Source organism: Esox lucius, chromosome 9, assembly GCF_011004845.1.
Source record: "Esox lucius isolate fEsoLuc1 chromosome 9, fEsoLuc1.pri, whole genome shotgun sequence".
In the NCBI taxonomy this organism is placed as follows: Eukaryota; Metazoa; Chordata; class Actinopteri; order Esociformes; family Esocidae; genus Esox; species Esox lucius.
In genome coordinates, this window is record NC_047577.1 from 3728336 (window position 1) to 3750532 (window position 22197).

Here is a 22197-nt window from a genome sequence, read left to right on the forward strand (position 1 = left end):
CCTCATACTCCCAGAGTCCTCTTCCTCATGCTCTCAGCGTCCTCTTCCTCATGCTCCCAGAGTCCGCTTCCTCATACTCCCAGAGTCCTCTTCCTCATGCTCTCAGCGTCCTCTTCCTCATGCTCCCAGAGTCCGCTTCCTCATACTCTCAGAGTTCTCTTCCTCATGCTCTCAGGTCCTTCAGGCGGCGTGTCATGTGACTTTTACTCAAGGGTGGTTTCCGTCAAAGACACTCTATCATAAAGGCCTGGTTGACAGAGTGCTGCAGAGACGGTTGTCCTTCCGGCAGGTTCTCCCATCTCCACAAAGAAACTCTGAGGGTGTGTTATAGCGCACGTTGGGTTCTTGGTCACCTCTCTGACCAAGGCCCATCTTCCCTGGTCACTTTGTTTGACCGTGGCCTGGTTACGTTTTTTTTGGGGTGTTTTTATTTGGTTTTCTGGTGAGAATTCCCTTTCCACAGGCGCATTGTGATTCGGTTAGTTAATGCAATATTTCCCAGTTTTTCCAAGTTAGGGTTTACTACACTGTCCCTTTTGAGGACTTTGCAAGCAGTTTGGAAGTTTTGGAAACACATCTCTTCAGGATAATTTGGCCACCAACCAATCGTTTTATGGTGTTTTTTAGACAGGTGTGCTTCTAAACCGTTTCCAGTCCAGTGAATTTGTCGCAGGTGTTCTCCAGTTCAGGATCTCTCCAGGATGATCAATCCGCGCAGGATGCATCTGAGCTCAATTTGGAGTGCAGGAGATGTTCCAGTTTTTCATGGCAATAAATTGGCTACTTCTTCTGAAAGTGTGTTTTCGCCTTGCCGTTATGCGGTTTTGTGTGTAGATTGATGGGATAAAATATATTTAACCAATTATAAATTAAGTCTATCACACAACGCAATGTGAAGAAGGGGTCTGAGTACATTCTGAAGGGACTGTATTCATGTATATATATGTATGTATGTATATACTCTCTATATTCTCAGTCCATATCTCCCTCCCACTCAGTCCATTCCTTCTTTTTCCCCTTGTCTGGCTGTCAGCTCCCACTCTGTCATCCATCTCTCTCTTTCTTTGTGAATTCTTAGCTGTGTGTGTGCACATCATGGGGTTGCAACCAAGAAATAATAAGACCCAATTACTGTGAGTCATAATACACACACACACACACACACTCATTTTGTTTATTTTATTTATTTCCAACTCTGCTTCCCATCCACTTCTCCTCTCACTTCTCCTCTCTCTCTCCCCTCTCACTTCTCCTCTCTCCTCCCACTTCTCCTCTCACTTCTCCTCTCACTTCTCTCCTCCTCTCTCTCTTCTCTCACTTCTCCTCTCACTTCTCCTCCCACTTCTCCTCTCACTTCTCCTCTCACTTCTCTTCTCTCTCTCCTCTCACTTCTCCTCTCTCTCTCCTCTCACTTCTCCTCTCTCTCTCCTCCCACTTCTCCTCTCGCTCCCCTTGCGCTACTCTCTTTTCTTGCCAAAACACCAATTCAGTTGACAAATCAAAGTGCATAAAAAAAAAAGAATCCTTGGTCAGTGTTTTCACATTTTATATCTAAAAGCAATATAATCAATATGTTTAGCTGTGTGAGGAGTCAGGAAACGGGTCAATGTGATGTGACACAGGGACATTTATTTCATGTGAAACATAAAGAACCATGCTGTCTTTCTCATCACATCATCAATACAGAAAACTGGTCCCAAATGACACCCTCCTCCCTAGTGTCCCGCTGGTGTCCTGCCCCCTTCATTGGGCACTATTTTGGGCCCTCCTATGCAGCTGTGCACTACAGTAAGTGTGGTCATATCCCTCCGCTGTCTTGCTGCCAAATCCAAAATCTGTCTGTCTTTCATATCCCTCTACTGTCACACTGCCAAACCTCACATCTGTCTGTCTTTCATATCCCTCTACTGTCACACTGCCAAACCTCACATCTGTCTGTCTTTCATATCCCTCTACTGTCACACTGCCAAACCTCACATCTGTCTGTCTTTCATATCCCTCTACTGTCACACTGCCAAACCTCACATCTGTCTGTCTTTCATATCCCTCTACTGTCACACTGCCAAACCTCACATCTGTCTGTCTTTCATATCCCTCTACTGTCACACTGCCAAACCTCACATCTGTCTGTCTTTCATATCCCTCTACTGTCACACTGCCAAACCTCACATCTGTCTGTCTTTCATATCCCTCTACTGTCACACTGCCAAACCTCACATCTGTCTGTCTTTCATATCCCTCTACTGTCACACTGCCAAACCTCACATCTGTCTGTCTTTCATATCCCTCTACTGTCACACTGCCAAACCTCACATCTGTCTGTCTTTCATATCCCTCTACTGTCACACTGCCAAACCTCACATCTGTCTGTCTTTCATATCCCTCTACTGTCACACTGCCAAACCTCACATCTGTCTGTCTTTCATATCCCTCTACTGTCACACTGCCAAACCTCACATCTGTCTGTCTTTCATATCCCTCTACTGTCACACTGCCAAACCTCACATCTGTCTGTCTTTCATATCCCTCTACTGTCACACTGCCAAACCTCACATCTGTCTGTCTTTCATATCCCTCTACTGTCACACTGCCAAACCTCACATCTGTCTGTCTTTCATATCCCTCTACTGTCACACTGCCAAACCTCACATCTGTCTGTCTTTCATATCCCTCTACTGTCACACTGCCAAACCTCACATCTGTCTGTCTTTCATATCCCTCTACTGTCACACTGCCAAACCTCACATCTGTCTGTCTTTCATATCCCTCTACTGTCACACTGCCAAACCTCACATCTGTCTGTCTTTCATATCCCTCTACTGTCACACTGCCAAACCTCACATCTGTCTGTCTTTCATATCCCTCTACTGTCACACTGCCAAACCTCACATCTGTCTGTCTTTCATATCCCTCTACTGTCACACTGCCAAACCTCACATCTGTCTGTCTTTCATATCCCTCTACTGTCACACTGCCAAACCTCACATCTGTCTGTCTTTCATATCCCTCTACTGTCACACTGCCAAACCTCACATCTGTCTGTCTTTCATATCCCTCTACTGTCACACTGCCAAACCTCACATCTGTCTGTCTTTCATATCCCTCTACTGTCACACTGCCAAACCTCACATCTGTCTGTCTTTCATATCCCTCTACTGTCACACTGCCAAACCTCACATCTGTCTGTCTTTCATATCCCTCTACTGTCACACTGCCAAACCTCACATCTGTCTGTCTTTCATATCCCTCTACTGTCACACTGCCAAACCTCACATCTGTCTGTCTTTCATATCCCTCTACTGTCACACTGCCAAACCTCACATCTGTCTGTCAGGATGATTCTTTTCTCCACATCATCTAGATTGTGACAGAAGAGGCCCCCATCTCTTTACACATCATCTGTCAGTCTCATGCTGCCTGTCATCGTCTCTCCTCCACCCCCCACATCCACCTCCTTCTTCTCTCCTCCACCTCTTTATTTATCCTCCTTCACGGCCACATTCTCTTTCTTCCCCTCCTGTCATCTTCCTTCCTCTCCTAGCCCCCCCCACCCCCCCCCCCCCACCCCCCCCCCCCCCCCCGGCCGACTCTATCCGTCGCTCCGTATGACATGGAACAGTGTGACGTTGTATATGACCTGGTGTCCGTTGTTCCACGTGTACAAGGCCCTCTCGCGGGGGTTGTAGTCCATCATGGAGATGTGGGAGTACAGGTTATGGAAGGGGATGTCTGTGTACTCGTAGGTGGAGGAGTTGGTGTGGTAGGCGAAGTGGACCTTGGCCCCGGCCAGGTGGGAGTTGGTGACGTACAGGGTGCCACAGATCATGAAGGCCTCGCCCGCGCTGCGCTTGGGGAACCCTGTGTTCCAGCTCTGGAGAACGTCGAGGGTGCGAGGGTCCAGCCGACTGACCTGGGGGGGGGGGGGCGGGGGGGGTTCATGAAAACATGCAAACCGACACACACATACAAACACATAACAAACCCCGCTACACAAATAAACATCAAGCTTTTACTAATCCTAACACGAATCCTAACCCTACACTTAACCTTCGCTGACCCTAGCCCGAAAAAACTGCCATGCTAAACCTGACTGCTAGACAATGTTCCATCTACTCTTTTGGGTTATTGAGCAAATGCCTGTTCCCCTGAACGGAAACTTGAAAAACTTAAAAATGTGGTGCAACTCCTGCCATGCAATTATAGTGAACACTGAGGCTGAACCCACTTTAAGTTACAGTTTCAGACAGAAGCCAATAGGCTTATACGGCTACTTGAGCATAATTTTGTGCTATGAGAGCGCCCCACAAACAAAACCAATGGAGCAAATCCTACTGCATTTTCATATCAGAGCAGCTTTTGATGTGACTGCAGTAGCCTGCAGCGAGTCGCTGTGGAACAGACATCATTCCAACCTGTATGTTGCCGGCGTTGGGTATGGATGTATAGATGGCCCACAGACCCGTCTCATCGGCCATCAGGTCAATGTCAGACGACCCCCCCCAGCTGTAGGGGAATGTGTTGTTGTAACCCGCTCCGCTCAGACTCCTCTGGAGGAGAACACTGCGGGAACGGAAGTGGTACTGCACCTACACACACACACACGCACGCACACACACACACACACACAAACACAATGAAACATCCCCACCACCATCATCATCATCATAACTATCATCCCCACCATTACCATCGCCACTGACATTACCACCATCATCATCATCACCACCACGACCACCATCATCATCATCATCATAATCCACAACTACCATCATCATCATCATCGTTATCATCATAAATACCATAATCACCATAATCACCATTATAACACACTTTGGGAACAGAAGAGGTACTGCACCTATACATTTATGTATAATGAAACATGTGAGGTACCAGGATGTTGCTCTGGTGCTTGTTGTAGTACAGCGACCCGTTGTAGACCACATGACCCGTCCCAGCCCAGGGGTGGGGTAAGAGGTGCTGAACGAAGTTCTGACCTCTAGTGAAATCCCCCATGGTCCGAAACTCCAGCACACGTCTCCCTTTGTAATACCCGTCCATAGACCACACCTAGATATGTGGGGGGGGGGGGAACAAGAGAGGGGGGAGAGGAGAGGGAAAGAGAGAGAGGAAAGACAGAAAAAGGAGAGGGGGCAAGAAGAAAGTAAAGAGAGTGTGACGGCATGAGAGAGACAAAGTATTAGAGGACAAAGATGAGAGGGTGCAATACGCAAGATAGAAGAGAAAGAGAGGGCAAAGGCAAGGAGACGAGAGACGATAAGGGTTTATGAAGGAGGGGTGGAGGGGGAGACGGGGTGAGGAGAGGGGGTGGTGGGTTGCGAAAAGTGGAAATCGAAAGCGAAATCAACAGTAGAGGAAATAGAAAGAGAAAAAAAAGAGTGCGAAGAGGAAATTAGGGGAACGTAGGAGGATAGAAGAAAAAACAAGAGACGGGAAAGAGATTTAATCATCCGAAAAGATGAAAAGAGAGAGAGGAGAGCGGGGTGGGGGGGGGTTTGAGTGAGAACATTATTGATGTTAAGACAAGCTCATGATACACATAAAGAGAAAATATTAGATAGAGAATGAGAGAGTGAGAGAGAGAGATGAAACAAGTAATGGATGAGAGTAGAGAGGGATGATGCTTTTGGAGAAGGAACGATGAGCTCTTGGTGTCTTGAAGAGGCTGTTAGAAGGAAATGATAATGAGAAAGGGATTCTGTTGGATCATCACTGAACACAAAAGAAAGAAAAGATGACTATGAACATTTCTCTGTTCTTTATATTCTGCGTTTCAAATCTCTTGCTAATTACAAAATAAAATATATGCAGTTCATGTTAATAATTCATACTCATATGGTTCGTCTCTCTTTAAGTAATCTTTCAAAACGAATAAAAGCGCAATAAAAATGTGTCTGAATAGACGTCAGTTTTAGACATATCTAGGATCTTAATTTGATCCCTTTTTTGTGTGTGTGTGTGTGTGGGGGGGGGTTAAACCCATGGAGTATTTGATGTTGCTGCATTGCCTAATAAGTCACCCAAAATATTGTAGCTCAAAAGTAAACAGAACTAACAAAGGAATCCCTTTGAAAACCAAAACCAAGAGGATCTGAGAAACACCCACGGTGGTGTTTCCTAAGTGGGTTTAATATTTAAACGCAAATGATCGGCAGGGGGTAGCGTCTTTCTCGTTGTTCCATTTCGGCTGGTCACTCAGGAACTAAACACTGCAGGCAACCGGCCCCGTTCAAGGCCTGACATGATGGCAAGAGGCGATTTAACATCAGGGTCCACATTAGCTTCGAACAAATGCATCATATACTCATCCCTGGAATCTTGATTGTTCAAGCGAATCATCCAATCACAAAGCAGTTGAGCCTTTCTGAATGCTAAATACAGGGCTGAAGGCCATGAAAACAGGAAGTTAACGTGGCCGCCCTACCAGCCTGGCAGAGCATCAATGGGTGAGTACCCAGCATGTAGTGATGTCTACTGGTCGCGGATTCAGCCAATTATTGCAAGAATTTGACACGCGACCAAGATTTAAACACGACTAGTTTACTGCAGATTATCTGTCCAAACAGCTTGCCCTGATGGTTGTCTCTCAGTAGCCATGGTTTCTATTCCTTCTGGTCATGTGAGCCGTGACTGAACGAGCAAAATGAAACATTCTGGCTCTGACACAGCGTACCCCATGCCTAAATTTCAACCGCAGATTTATTACAATTTATTTATTTCCATTTTCTTGGTTGCACGGTCAGGGGATGGCATCAAATATTCCTCGAAGGCTTTAAAGGGGTGATTTAAGAAAACACATGGTAAATAAGGGCGATTATGAAATGGAAATAGGCCCGGCTGTACACCTGCACCACAGTGAGGAGCAAAGTCACTGTATTCAGCAACGGTGATCTTCCACGAGTGTTCGTATGAGAAAGTCTGCGTGGCCAGACAATATAAATTCCAGGCGTATGTTCAGAATTGTTTCCTCACGGTATTTATAAATGCGACCCCTGGGAAAGATGACGGGACTCGACTTGCTCACTACTCAGCATTAACCAGGTTATACTGTAAGTCTAACCATTCTGGCTTCAGGGTGATGAGCCATGGCGAAGGTTGAAACTGACCCACTCACGGCTGCCAATCAGAAGGACCCACACTACCTTGTGAAATAAGTAACTGAAGCTAGTGAAACAAACTGCGTCGTAGGTTCCCATCAAGATGCGTTTCATGTAGACTAGTGAAGGCCAGTGCGATACCTGGTCAATATATTATTCAGAGGTTAGGAGGATGTGCACTTTAAAGTGGTGTCCTAGTCCTGATCTGCCATGAGACTGGCATTAGGTCCAGTCAGTGAGGCTAAGCTGTTATCACATACCGTGTTATACCCAATTTGCACAGTATCTTCTTGGGCAAGCGCCACAAATGACTTGACTGGAGATGTGCTTTTGAACAGGGCCCATTTATGGGCCAGTAATTAGAGTTTATTAAGCCCGGGTCTTACAGTAATCTCTCAGACAACCAGCACATCCACAATGTTTCGCAACCTCAGCCACCGCAGCTGATTAAACGGATGCAGCTTAGAAAAAGCTCAACTAAATTGGTGAAATGAGTAGAAACATACCAAGTGGTAAAAGAATGGTAACTAGCATTTACTGTTACATCACAGACCACAGCTACACACCAGTTACATGTTATAATTACAGACCACAGCTACACACCAGTTACATGTTGTAATTACAGACCACAGCTACACACCAGTTACATGTTGTAATTACAGACCACAGCTACACACCAGTTACATGTTGTAATTACAGACCACAGCTATACACCAATAACATGTTGTAATTACAGACCACAGCTATACACCAGTTACGTGTTGTAATTACAGACCACAGCTATACACCAATAACATGTTGTAATTACAGACCACAGCTATACACCAATAACATGTTGTAATTACAGACCACAGCTATACACCAATAACATGTTGTAATTACAGACCACAGCTATACACCAGTTACATGTTGTAATTACAGACCACAGCTATACACCAGTTACATGTTGTAATTACAGACCACAGCTACACACCAGTTACATGGTGTAATTATACACCACAGCTACACACCAGCTACATGTAGAAATTACAGACCACAGCTAAACCAGTTACATGTTGTAATTATAGACCACAGCTACACACCAGTTACATGTTGTAATTACAGACCACAGCTACACACCAGTTACATGTTGTAATTACAGACCATAGCGGTGATAGATGCAGTTAACTACTATTCTTGACACTAATAATTCACTATTTTAATTACTATGTTAAAATGACCCCTAAAAAGTTAGATTGAAATCAGTGTGATTAGAATCAGTGTGATTAAACTCAGTGTGATTAAACTCAGTGTGATTAAATTCAGTGTGATTAGAATCAGAGTGATTAGAATCAGTGTTTCTGTTTCTAATGAAAGAGGAACACAGATAACGCCTCTTCAAAATACACTGGCAAGCACCCAATAAAAAGGTTGAAAAGGATTCTACGTTAAATCTACAATAAAACACCAGCCACGTATTTATACAGCCCCCACAAAAATGTCCATGAACTAAAATTCACATAATAATTCAAATCTCCTGTTGACAACATATTTTCTAGCTGTAAGAAACATGGCTGTTATGAAGACACAGCATTTATACACGTATGGAGCAGAATCAGCGTTCTTCATCTTTCAGAAAGTCATTTTCATTTTGTTGTATTGTTCTTGTTTGGTTCCTTTCCCTCTCCCTCTCTATTTTTAATTCAATCTTTATTTGATTTGTTCTCTATTTCTTCCTTTCTGCCTTTCTTTCAGTCTCTCCCTTTTTTTGGTCGGACACCTGACCTCCCTCTGCTGTCTCGTTATCTTGGTTATCAAGAGAGAAAATCGATATGTTTCTTTGAGCTCCACGTCCAGCTGCCCTGACAACTCTCTCCCTCTCCCTTTGTATCTTTCCCTCTCTTTCTCTCTCTCCCTCCCAATCTACTTTTCCCTTTTCCTCAAACCCCTCTCTTTCTCCGCAACTGAATTTCTCGCAATCTCTCCATCTTCACCTTTCTCTTAATCTCTCTCTTAATCTCTCTTTTTCGCTCGGTTTAAAATACAGAATATTAAAAAGAAAACATAAATCTCCTCCTCTGACCTTCTCCTCAGTGTCTGTGTTCTCTCCTCATCCTCCCACGATTCTCCTTTCATGTCTGTCTTCTTTTTAATCTCTCTCCCTCCACCCCTGGTCTCTCCCAGAAATGATTTATTCTCCAACTCTCCTATTCTTCGTTCTCCTCTTTCCCTCCTTCTCCTCTTACCTCTGTCCTACAGCGCTCTGTCCCACAACCCAGTGTCCCACAGACCTCTGTCCCACAACCCAGAGTCCCCCAGATCTCTGCCCCACAACCCAGAGTCCCACAGATCTTTGTCCTACAGAACTCTGTCCCACAACCCAGTGTCCCACAGGCCTCTGTCCCACATAACTCTGTCCCACAGCCCAGACAGTTAATAAACAGTTAAACAGAATCTCAAACCGAATAAAAGTGTTTGGACATTATTTTGCAGGGCATCCCGCCTAGCGTTTGGTTTAGTACTGTTGGTTAATAATAACCCTATCCAGCCTCCAAGTCAATGTTTCACCTTTAAATCTCCCATGTAAGAGAGGACAGTCAAGGTGAGACAATGTATTTCTGAACCAAGCAAAATCAATAGATAACAACTGTTATTCCGGATGTAAAGCCAGTGAACTGTTATTCCAGATGTAAAGCCAGTGAACTGTTATTCTGGATGTAAAGCCAGTGCACTGCAAGTAACAAGTTAGTTACAAGTGTGGGCCATGTTTATTTTGTGACCATCCCTAACGTTCACACAAAAGCAGAAGGAAATCATTGTTAGCGACCCCTATGGTCTGAACATCATTGGTGGACATCCGACGATCGCTCTCTTTCCTGCTTCGTTCTTACGAGCTACGGAGCTTAAAATCACAGTAATGGTTAATTTAAAGACTGTAAAATCAAAGAACGTTGATGCCCTTTACTGTGTAGCAAAACATTTTGATTAGATGACCTGCGCAAGATATGAAAGGCTTCACCGTGAACTTCAAAATCAAACAGATTGTAGAACTGGAGAGACCAGAACCAGAGGGACAACTGCCGTCTTGTGGCTTGAAGATGTGACTGAAGAACCCGGGTAAGTTAGCCGTGTGCTAACGAAGCTAGATAACGCTGTCAAACGCAACGCATACATGACCTTTCATGTGGTAGTATAAAATGCACCATCTATAAAAGCGGTCAAGAATTGCAGCCTTCCTGTAGCTAAATTAAACCTATTCATTTTGTAATTCTGGTTAAGGGAATACAGTTGTATGTGTATAGTTACTTACTGAAATAATCATTATTGTTCATGTATTAAGGATAACAACTTCAGTTGATTGATTTGTATATTGTGTGCCAACTGGCTTTGTGTCCAGGGTTTCTGAGCGTGGATTCTGATTGGGTGACGTCCAAAACCTACTACTGCCGTCTTCTTTAAGCCTCCCTGCACCTATTCTAATCAGTGACTGTCACTACTGTCACGACTGTCACTACTGTCACTACTGTTACTACTGTCACTACTGTCACTACTGTCACTACGGTCACTACTGTCACTACTGTCACTACTGTTACTACGGTCACTACTGTCACTACGGTCACTACGGTCACTACGGTCACTACTGTCACTACTGTCACTACGGTCACTACTGTCACTACTGTCATTACTGTCACTACGGTCACTACGGTTACTACTGTCACTACTGTCACTACTGTCACTACTGTCACTACTGTCACGACTGTCACTACTGTTACGGCTGGCCGCGGTGGTGAACACGGAGTGCTTTAAGTGTGGTAGGACCTGATAAAGCATTGTGCATAGTTTTTTTTTACATATATTTTCTTTGGTACCAAATTAGGTTTTGTTTACAGATTGTTAAATCATTTTTTAAAATGTTCACCGTGTAAAGAAACCGCATGAAGGTTCTGGATGTAACACCCCTGCTGATACAGACCGGTGAAAGAGAGAAAGGAAGTACAGAGAAACTTGCCCCTGTGATTTATTTCTTATACTACATACACGACTTGCCATGCGCTTGATGTTGTTGAGGAACTCAGTCTCTTAAAGGACCCAGATTATTCTGATAAAGACAAATCGTGTGTCATAAAATCAGATTACTGTTGAGCGGTGCGTTACACAAGTATGTTACATTATCTTGCTCTTATGTGTACAACCATTTACCTGTTGTTGTTGATCTGTATGTCATTCATAATTGTTAAATTCTTAGCATCCATTGGTGCTATCCCTGAAGCTGTCTAGCATAACAACCGATGATTTGTTTACCTGTCTAGTGAAGTGGAATGAGTAGAATGAATAAAATGAAGGACTGGGTAAACAATGTGGTGAAACAGTACAAACAACAGGCTTTTCCCAGGACCATGCTGTCTTTTTGAAGGATGAAGCGAAACACATGTATAAGAAAATGTGTTGCCTTAGACTCTGGCCTGAGAACAAGCCTTAGTTGGGAGTAATCATACAATTATCTTTGGGTCCTCATGCCTAATTACTTAAATAATAGCAGGAATGGCTCAAACTCCCAATTATCTACTAACAAACACACACCTCACACACACCCACACATTAATACACACTCAATTCACACACACACAGTAACACACACACACACACACACACACACAACATACAGACTTAAATGCCAAACCAGGGCGCTGCTATGTCACTGTAGTCATGGAGACCAAGTGGAAATGACAGTGACAAGAAGGTGTTTGTGTGAATTTGTGGTTGTGTGTGTTTGTGTGTGTGTATTAGTCTGTGTCTGTGTGTCTTGTATAAGGGTCCTTAGGGCATTAGGAGATAGAACTTGAGCGGGCTGTCCAACAGAATGCCTGCCTAATTGGCCTCCTTAGAGAGAGAGAGAGACGGACAGAGAGACAGAGAAAGAGGGGGAGACTGAAAAAAAGAAGAAAGAACAATAAAGAAGATATAGAGGAAAGAGAGAGAGAGGAGAGAGATTGGGAGAGATTGAGAAAGAGGTAGAACGATAGAGGAAAGATGTAGAGAATAGTGACAGGAAGTGAAGAAGAAGAAACAGGAGGGAGAACACTGTCTAGAAGAGGGATGAGTGGGATGAGAGGGAATGGATGATTATCCCTTATCCCTCGCCTCGCTCCCTGTGCTCTCTTCTGCACTCCTCTCTCTCTTTTCCCCTCCTCTTGCTACCTTCTCTCTTCATCCCACAACTCCACGTTCCTCCCTCTTCTCTCTACCTTTTCTCTCTCTTCCTCCCTCCTCTCTTGTTCTTCTTCCCTACTGTGTCTCTGCCTCACTTTTCTTCTTCCTCTTATGTCTTACTCCCTATCGCCTATATACGGACTGTGGATGTGTCAATATTAGCAGTATAACTGTAATCCATGAATCTTACTCTAATGGATGTGTCAATGTATATAACAGCACTATTGTCATTTCTCTCTAATTGGTGTGTCTGTATATAGTCTATAACTGTAATAAAGTCATGCCTCTCTAATGGATGTGTCTGTATATAGTCTATGACTGTAATAAAGTCATGCCTCTCTAATGGATGTGTCTGTATATAGTCTATAACTGATATGAAGTCATGCCTCTCTAATGAATGTGTCTGTATATAGTCTATAACTGTAATGAAGTCATGCCTCTCTAATGGATGTGTATGTATATAGTCTATAACTGTAATGAAGTCATGCCTCTCTAATGGATGTGTATGTATATAGTCTATAACTGTAATGAAGTCATGCCTCTCTAATGGATGTGTATGTATATAGTCTATAACTGTAATGAAGTCATGCCTCTCTAATGGATGTGTATGTATATAGTCTATAACTGTAATGAAGTCATGCCTCTCTAATGGATGTGTCTGTACATAGTATATAACTGTAATGAAGTCATGCCTCTCTAATGGATGTGTATGTATATAGTCTATAACTGTAATGAAGTCATGCCTCTCTAATGGATGTGTCTGTATATAGTCTATAACTGTAATGAAGTCATGCCTCTCTAATGGATGTGTATGTATATAGTCTATAACTGTAATGAAGTCATGCCTCTCTAATGGATGTGTCTGTGTATAGTCTATAACTGTAATGAAGTCATGCCTCTCTAATGGATGTGTATGTATATAGTCTATAACTGTAATGAAGTCATGCCTCTCTAATGGATGTGTATGTATATAGTCTATAACTGTAATGAAGTCATGCCTCTCTAATGGATGTGTCTGTATATAGTCTATAACTGTAATGAAGTCATGCCTCTCTAATGGATGTGTATGTATATAGTCTATAACTGTAATGAAGTCATGCCTCTCTAATGGATGTGTCTGTGTATAGTCTATAACTGTAATGAAGTCATGCCTCTCTAATGGATGTGTATGTATATAGTCTATAACTGTAATGAAGTCATGCCTCTCTAATGGATGTGTCTGTATATAGTCTATAACTGTAATGAAGTCATGCCTCTCTAATGGATGTGTATGTATATAGTCTATAACTGTAATGAAGTCATGCCTCTCTAATGGATGTGTCTGTGTATAGTCTATAACTGTAATGAAGTCATGCCTCTCTAATGGATGTGTATGTATATAGTCTATAACTGTAATGAAGTCATGCCTCTCTAATGGATGTGTATGTATATAGTCTATAACTGTAATGAAGTCATGCCTCTCTAATGGATGTGTCTGTATATAGTCTATAACTGTAATGAAGTCATGCCTCTCTAATGGATGTGTATGTATATAGTCTATAACTGTAATGAAGTCATGCCTCTCTAATGGATGTGTCTGTGTATAGTCTATAACTGTAATGAAGTCATGCCTCTCTAATGGATGTGTATGTATATAGTCTATAACTGTAATGAAGTCATGCCTCTCTAATGGATGTGTCTGTATATAGACTATAACTGTAATTGGGTACAAGGCAACAGTTGTAACTGGGTTACAGAGGCTGGTTTCACCAAGCTGCGATAACTGGGATGCTGTTGCTGTATATAGAACCGTCCCATCTCTAGGGACACTATCTAATGGGGAACAGACGAGGGTCACAGTGGTGATATACATCACACCTGGCAACTGGGGGAAAGTTACCCTGACAACCAGTACACATTCCCCAAAGAGAGAGGAGGAATAGAGGAAAAAGAACTAAGAAGGAGAAATATCTGGATGGACAAATTAGAGAGTCCAAGTGGCACAGAAGAGTCAGAGAGAGAAAGAGAGAGAAAGAGAGAGAAAGTTTCAAGTGAACGTATCTGCTGACTCTTAGGAGGTTTGAGACACCTGCCACCTGCACATCTACACACATACACACACACACACACTTCTACACACACACACACATCTACACACACACACACACACACACTCACACACACACTCTCTTACCCTGCTGTCAGAACTAGGTATCATAGCATCGGTCATCCAAGAACCAAAACGGGAGCCCGAGGCTCTAACTGTGATCGGAATGCTGACCCCCGTCAACCGCCCACAGCCTGAAACACACACACATACACACACACACACACACACACACACACACACACACACACACACACACACTGGTCAGTACTTAAACACACATACATTTCAATAATTTAGCAGACACCCTTATCATTAGAAACGAACAGCAGACTTTTTACACACGCACACACACACACAATAATAAAAATAATGAATACATGTCACTGATTCCCGAAAATGTTTCCTACTGTTCCATAAATCCACATTTGCATATTTCTGTCATTGTTGTTGTTGTTAAAAGCATCATTAAGCACATATTTATGACACAGAGTTTTTTTCTGTGCAAAAATAGCAGTGTAAAGACATTATTCACAAAGAAATTCTGAGTTTTAGGCCGTTTTCCCTTAGAAACATTTACATAATGCAGTCAGTGTAACAAAACCAAATATGTGTAAAAAACTACTGAGCATTTGGGGAAACCAACTTCAACTGCAAAAATTGCCAAAAATATGTTGACGTGCATAAGAATGTTGAACCTCCCCTTTAAAGCCTACCCAGTTTGTTCATGCAGGAGTGCAGACGAGTCTCTAGCAGCAGAACCCTCTGCTGCAGCTCCTCGTAGTCGTAGGCCCCCACCTCCTCCTGGATGGTCGTCAGGGTGACGGACAGGTTAAGGACCTCCCCCCGGAGGAGAGCCAGGGTCAGCAGGTCTGACCTGTACTGCTCCACCACCGATGACAGGGGGCGCAGCTGAGACATTTGACCTTTCAACTCCTGGGGGGAGTGAGAGAAGGAGGGAGGAGAAGGGGGTGAGAGGACAGCGGAGCGTGGAAAGGGGCAGGCTGCTCTCTTTCTGAATGGTGTCAGGGTCCCCACAGGGATAGAAACCAATGTGTGTGTCGGTGTGCAGCTCGTTGAAGAAGTTTGTTTGAAGAGAGGAGAAAGGAGGAACAGAATGAGGGACAGGAAACATTTGAAGAAGCTATCCACTCCCTAGGACATTTGAACAACAAACAATTCATGTACACACACACACGCGCGCGCGCACACACACACACACACACGCATGCATAATCACACTAGCACACCTACACCACCGCACGCATACACATACACACACAGACACACACAAACACAAAGAGAGATGAAGGCCAAATCCAGCTGTCGGTAAACAGCACTTTGTGCATAATCCCTCTCCTGACAGTTTCTCTCCTTCCTTCCTCATCATCCCTTTCTCCTCTCCTTCATACCTATCTCTCCATCCCACTCTCTCCCCTCAAGTCTTCCACCCCCAATCTAGCCTCCTCTTTCCTCGTCCCCCCCCCCCTTTCTCTGTCTGTCGACTCCTCTGTCTGCCCTTCACTTACCCTCTCTTTATCTCTTTTCCTTTTCATCTCTCTATCACGCAGCTGAACAAATATCTCGCTTTCTTGTCGCCCCTCTATCCCACAGATAAACGCATCTCTCTCTCCACAACAAGAACTGTGACACTGTGGATGTGTGTCTATGGAGAGCGCTCCACAGAGACTACTCAGAAGCTGTCCGTGGATGTTAGCAGATTTAATTATGGAGCATATTTGTCATACCGCAAAGCAATTCAGAGAGCTCAAATAAATAATATAGAAAAAGTTCAGAAAGATAAAAATAAATAAAAAAGTCTGTAAAAACATCAAATAAAAAGTACTTTTTTTTGTCTAAGAGGGGTCGTAAAGGTGATTCTTAATATCTTTCTAGATCTAATATTTCTGGCAGGCTCCTTCCAACATACCAAAGCATTATGGATATAGTAACCATAAGATATTGAAAAAAGACAAAATATATTTTATTCAAAATGTCTGCCTAGAGTAAAGAAAACAGGCAGATCACTATTTACCCCCATGACTAGGCTCAATACCCAGACACCCTAAACATGTTACCCTTTAACCCTAACACCCAGACACCCCAACCCTGTTACCCTCTAACCCTAACACCCAGACACCCCAACCCTGTTACCCTCTAACCCTAACACCCAGACACCCCAACCCTGTTACCCTCTAACCCTAACACCCAGACACCCCAACCCTGTTACCCTCTAACCCTAACACCCAGACACCCCAACCCTGTTACCCTCTAACCCTAACACCCAGACACCCCAACCCTGTTACCCTCTAACCCTAACACCCAGACACCCTAAACATGTTACCCTCTAATCCTAACACCCAGAAACCCTAAACATGTTACCCTCTAACCCTAACACCCAGACACCCTAAACATGTTACCCTCTAACCCTAACACCCAGACACCCTAAGCCTGTTACCCTCTAACACTAACACACAAATACACTCTAAACACCCAGACACCCAGCCTTGATACCCTAGGGGTACATACTGTATCTCAGCCCCAAATACAATGAGCTGGTCATAAACATACACTCACCTAAAGGATTATTAGTAACACCTGTTCAATTTCTCATTAATGCAATTATCTAATCAACCAATCACATGGCAGTTGCTTCAATGCATTTAGGGGTGTGGTCCTGGTCAAGACAATCTCCTGAACTCCAAACTGAATGTCAGAATGGGAAAGAAAGGTGATTTAAGCAATTTTGAGCGTGGCATGGTTGTTGGTGCCAGACGGGCCGGTCTGAGTATTTCACAATCTGCTCAGTTACTGGGATTTTCACACACAACCATTTCTAGGGTTTACAAAGAATGGTGTGAAAAGGGAAAAACATCCGGTATGCGGCAGTCCTGTGGGCGAAAATGCCTTGTTGATGCTAGAGGTCAGAGGAGAATGGGCCGACTGATTCAAGCTGATAGAAGAGCAACTTTGACTGAAATAACCACTCGTTACAACCGAGGTATGCAGCAAAGCATTTGTGAAGCCACATCACGCACAACCTTGAGGCGGATGGGCTACAACAGCAGAAGACCCCACCGGGTACCACTCATCTCCACTACAAATAGGAAAAAGAGGCTACAATTTGCACAAAATTGGACAGTTGAAGACTGGAAGAATGTTGCCTGGTCTGATGAGTCTCGATTTCTGTTGAGACATTCAGATGGTAGAGTCAGAATTTGGCGTAAACAGAATGAGAACATGGATCCATCATGCCTTGTTACCACTGTGCAGGCTGGTGGTGGTGGTTTAATGGTGTGGGGGATGTTTTCTTGGCACACTTTAGACCCCTTAGTGCCAATTGGGCATTGTTTAAATGCCACGGCCTACCTGAGCATTGTTTCTGACCATGTCCATCCCTTTATGACCACCATGTACCCATCCTCTGATGGCTACTTCCAGTAGGATAATGCACCATGTCACAAAGCTTGAATCATTTCAAATTGGTTTCTTGAACAGGACAATGAGTTCACTGTACTGAAATGGCCCCCACAGTCACCAGATCTCCAACCAATAGAGCATATTTTGGGTTGTGGTGGAACGGGAGCTTCGTGCCCTGGATGTGCATCCCACAAATCTCCATCAACTGCAAGATGCCATCCTATCAATATGGGCCAACATTTCTAAAGAATGCTTTCAGCACCTTGTTGAATCAATGCCACGTAGAATTAAGGCAGTTCTGAAGGCGAAAGGGGGTCAAACACAGTATTAGTATGGTGTTCCTGATAATCCTTTAGGTGAGTGTATTTAATGAAAATTACAGAACATCCAACCTTCAGACTAAATCTGCTATTACCCAAGTCCACTACCCTGCCAGAAATAAAAGTTGCTAAGATATGGTGTTTTTTTGTAGCTGTGAATGCCCAAGGAGGTTTAACACCCCAAGGCTATGTTATACACCTCGCAGGTTCATCAAGCTCGTCAACACGTCGGACAACAAATGCAAAAATAACGGTGCATATCCACTGTTCCGCACGGCCACTGTCTGGGACGGATACAATTCATTTGCTGATAGTTGCGGAAAGCGCTGCGCGGCCGTTTGAGCTGTTCTGGCATGTTCAGAAGTTGAGCCACGGTCGATATTATACAAATTAATCCGGCTAAGGCAAGACATTTATCCAATGGAAGTAGAGTGTTTTATAAACGAGGGAGGGTCTTCCTTGTTGGTGCTTCATTGTTCTGTAACTGCACGTGGAATATTTGTTCCATTTGTAACGTTCCGCTACTAACTGGAGGAAAAGCAAATTATAATGTGTGGAAAAGCGCAATAATGCTTGGAGGATGGTGGCAGAGACTGTTTCAGGTCAGTTTATAAGTTAACACTGTGTTCTTAAATGTGCGGTGTTTATTTAGCATTGAGTTGCTTTTTTATATGGCAGTAACACAGAAATATTATGCCTGCTAGCATAGTGCTCATGAAAACATGTATTTTTATTTTGCCCATGATAAAATTTTTGGGGGGGGTTTGGTTTCATGTTAAATAAAGAAAAGTTCACGTGCACGTCCACTGTTCCGGCGCGAATTCGCCTACAAATGCGCCGGTTTGCCCCAGATTGCTGCTTATAGACGTAACCGCTATGAGTTGGGCGTAACCGCTATGAGTCGCTTTTTGTTTTTCAATGGGGGAGGGCTGTGTCTCTTCATGAACTTTGTTTTTATTTAACATGAAACCAACCAAAAGTATTTTTCTCACTCATGGGCAAACATTTTTTTTTTTTTCGCACTCCTCTATTTGAACTCCTGGTTAGACGCAAACTGCATTTAGTTGTACTGTACTTGTACTGTTCAATGACAATGAAGTTGAATCTAATGTAATCAGAATAAAAACACACTTTATAATGAGCACTATGCTAGCAGGCACTGGACATGGGGGCAAATTTGGGCAGTCATTTTTGGTCCTCTGAAAAAAAATTCTGTTCATTTTGTTTAGTATAACAGGCCAATTAGGTTACTTAACTCAGCTAGAGCACTGCTGTCATTCCATGTTTTTGTTTTATCGCTCCTTTTCCGTGTTGCTCGTGTAATCAGGCTTTTTTAAATGTGATATTCCAGCTTTTGGGTTTCATTTAAAAAACGGAAATAAAGAAAACCTTATGTAGGTTGGTTTCTGTAGTCATTCGTGCACAGTGTTGAAAGTAGCGGGAGGCAGGAGAACGGGACGTGGCGAAATCATTCGGTCATCGGGCGCAAGCTACTATAGCAGAAAAGAAAAGTGTGTAAATGTAGGAGACCTTGCCTCTGTAAAGAAAGTATTGCAAATCAGTGTCAAACACCTGACAATTTTAGGTACATTTTCAATATCTTATTTCACATAAGCAAAAGGAGCAAGCGTGAATCCATCTAAAGGTTTCCCACCATCTGTTATTTATTGTAGACGTTCACGTTACAGAATAACGCTCTGCTTAGTTTGCAAACTCAGAAATCTATTAAAGGTATTAAAAATTAAGAAGCATGTATAAAACATATCCTTTCAAATGTATATTTGCTTAGAACATTTAAAAAAAGTTAACAATGCATTTGATCCTTTAATTGTGATCTAAAAACATCTCAAATTCGCCAGTAAAAGTAAGTATTTACGTGTGTCCACTTGAATTCATCAGTTTTGACTGAATTTGAGAAATCTTGTGAAACTTCTCAGAATCCTAAATGTGCTGCTAATCTTTAAAACAAACACAATTACAACCCAAAGTGGATCGTCTTCCCGGCATAAATAGCTTTTTCCTGGGTTTCTTCATCTTTAATGTGCTTCAACACAAACGTCCTAATTCACCTCCGTACCCGTTTCACCCATCTATGTGTTCATAATGTGGTCTCTTCTTATGCACTGTGGCAGTAAATAAAACGTGCATTTCAAACAGTTCATTACTCAACATTTTGCCAGACCCGCCAAGCATCTGAAATTGAAGTCAACATTTAGTGACCTCTGAGCTCTCCTTGTCGCTCGTTTCAACTGTCAAACTCTCATCCCCTCCTTCCCTCTTCATCTCCCTATTTCATCACTCTCTGTTTTGCCCTCTTCATCTCTCGTCCTCCTCCAGCTGTATTCCCTCGCTCCCTCCATCCCTCCCCCCTTTTCTCTTCACCCTCCCTCACTATGGCCTCTCCCCCTTTCTCTCTTCTCTGCTGTCCTCTTGCTCCCTCCCTCCCCCACTCTACCCCCTTCCCCCAGGGGAGTCTTTGCGTATTGATAAGCTTCGCTCCATGTTATAAATATTCAGTTCTCCGTTCTGTGGGCAGCGGGGTGACTTTAGGACTGTCGCACCCCCTGTTTCGCACACACGAGAGCCCCGCACACACATGCCTAACCCCAATCCGAAAAGACTGTGGAGAGAGGGAAGAAAGAGATGAAAGAGAGGAGGGGATTATGTGAAAACGGTGCTTTCTCACTGGGGAGAACCGGGTTGTGTGTACAGACTGGAGGTTGTAAGAACACTCAGAACCAACGGCAGTCGTGGCATACCAATCAGAAGGCGAGCATGTTTCTGTTCACCCGTGGACCGTTCACAGAGAGACAAACCAGAAACCTGTTTAGGGTTCCCATGTTTCTACACGGAACCTGAAAACATTCTGAAAAACTGAAAATATTTTCATTTGCTGAACAATTATAGAATAAATTGTTTATGCCCCACCATCCAGGTGATATAAATTATGTTTCAACCATCACGCTTCTCTAATCTAGGTCAAGAAGTCCCATGTAGACAACACCTGAATGGCCTTGAAGAGATCTTCTGACAGATCCCATGTTCCGGTAAGAAGAGTTAAACAGGAAGTACCTCCATCTCCTGATAACATCAAGATGTTGAGTCACAGAGAAGTGTTAAACAGGAAGTACCTCCATCTCCTGATAACTTTACCATGATGAGTCACAGAGATGTGTTAAACAGGAAGTACCTCCATCTCCTGATAACATGAAGATGATGAGTCACAGAGAAGTGTTAAACAGGAAGTACCTCCATCTCCTGATAACTTTACCATGATGAGTCACAGAGATGTGTTAAACAGGAGGTACCTCCATCTCCTGATAACATCAAGATGTTGAGTCACAGAGAAGAGTTAAACAGGAAGTACCTCCATCTCCTGATAACATCAAGATGATGAGTCACAGAGAAGTGTTATACAGGAAGTACCTCCATCTCCTGATAACATGAAGATGATGAGTCACAGAGAAGAGTTAAACAGGAAGTACCTCCATCTCCTGATAACATCAAGATGATGAGTCACAGAGAAGTGTTAAACAGGAAGTACCTCCATCTCCTGATAACTATCTCCTGATAGTCACAGAGACACCACTCAGCTACACGCCGTGAAAAAAAGCAATGATAATGATAGAGTACAATTGTCTCAGAAACCACCTAACTGTTATACTAAGGAGGGAAACCAATAACTTCCAAGCAGGACTAAAAGAACCCATAAGAGACTGTGTGGACGTGTAGAAAACGATCGAAGCCAAAAGAACACGCAAAGTGCAACATTTCTAGACAGAATCTTCAGGAAATGGCAGAAGTGTTTAATGCGTTCTTGGCATCTTGCACATTCAAGCCTGCCGATGAAACACAGGCTCCCCCAAATGACCCACTTCAATGTCTCAGAGTATTTATTTTTCGACTAGGCCCTGTTGATAATGTTAGTCATAAATGAATTTCTAAAGATTAAGCAGCACAAGACCACAGGGACAGATGATATTCCGCCTGAAGCTTCCACGGGACTCAACCTATCATGGAAGATCCCACGGGACAGAAGAAATGGCTCATGAAACTATGCTACACA

The 22197-nt window shown here is 43.3% G+C and overlaps 1 protein-coding gene across 2 annotated transcripts in view; it reads right to left on the minus strand.

Annotated features, from left to right (window-relative positions):
* Positions 1-3580: 3580 nt before the first annotated feature.
* Positions 3581-22197, minus strand: part of LOC105027490 (noelin-2) — a 32439-nt gene continuing 13822 nt past the window's right edge. For both annotated transcript variants that reach the window (XM_029122358.2, XM_029122357.2), the window contains exons 4-8: positions 15108-15327; positions 14479-14585; positions 4891-5067; positions 4413-4586; positions 3581-3910 (exon numbers count right to left, since the gene is read on the minus strand). In XM_029122358.2, coding sequence (XP_028978191.2) covers positions 3590-3910; positions 4413-4586; positions 4891-5067; positions 14479-14585; positions 15108-15327 — 999 coding nt within the window. In that variant the 3' untranslated portion in view covers positions 3581-3589. The remainder of the gene's footprint in view (positions 3911-4412; positions 4587-4890; positions 5068-14478; positions 14586-15107; positions 15328-22197) is intronic.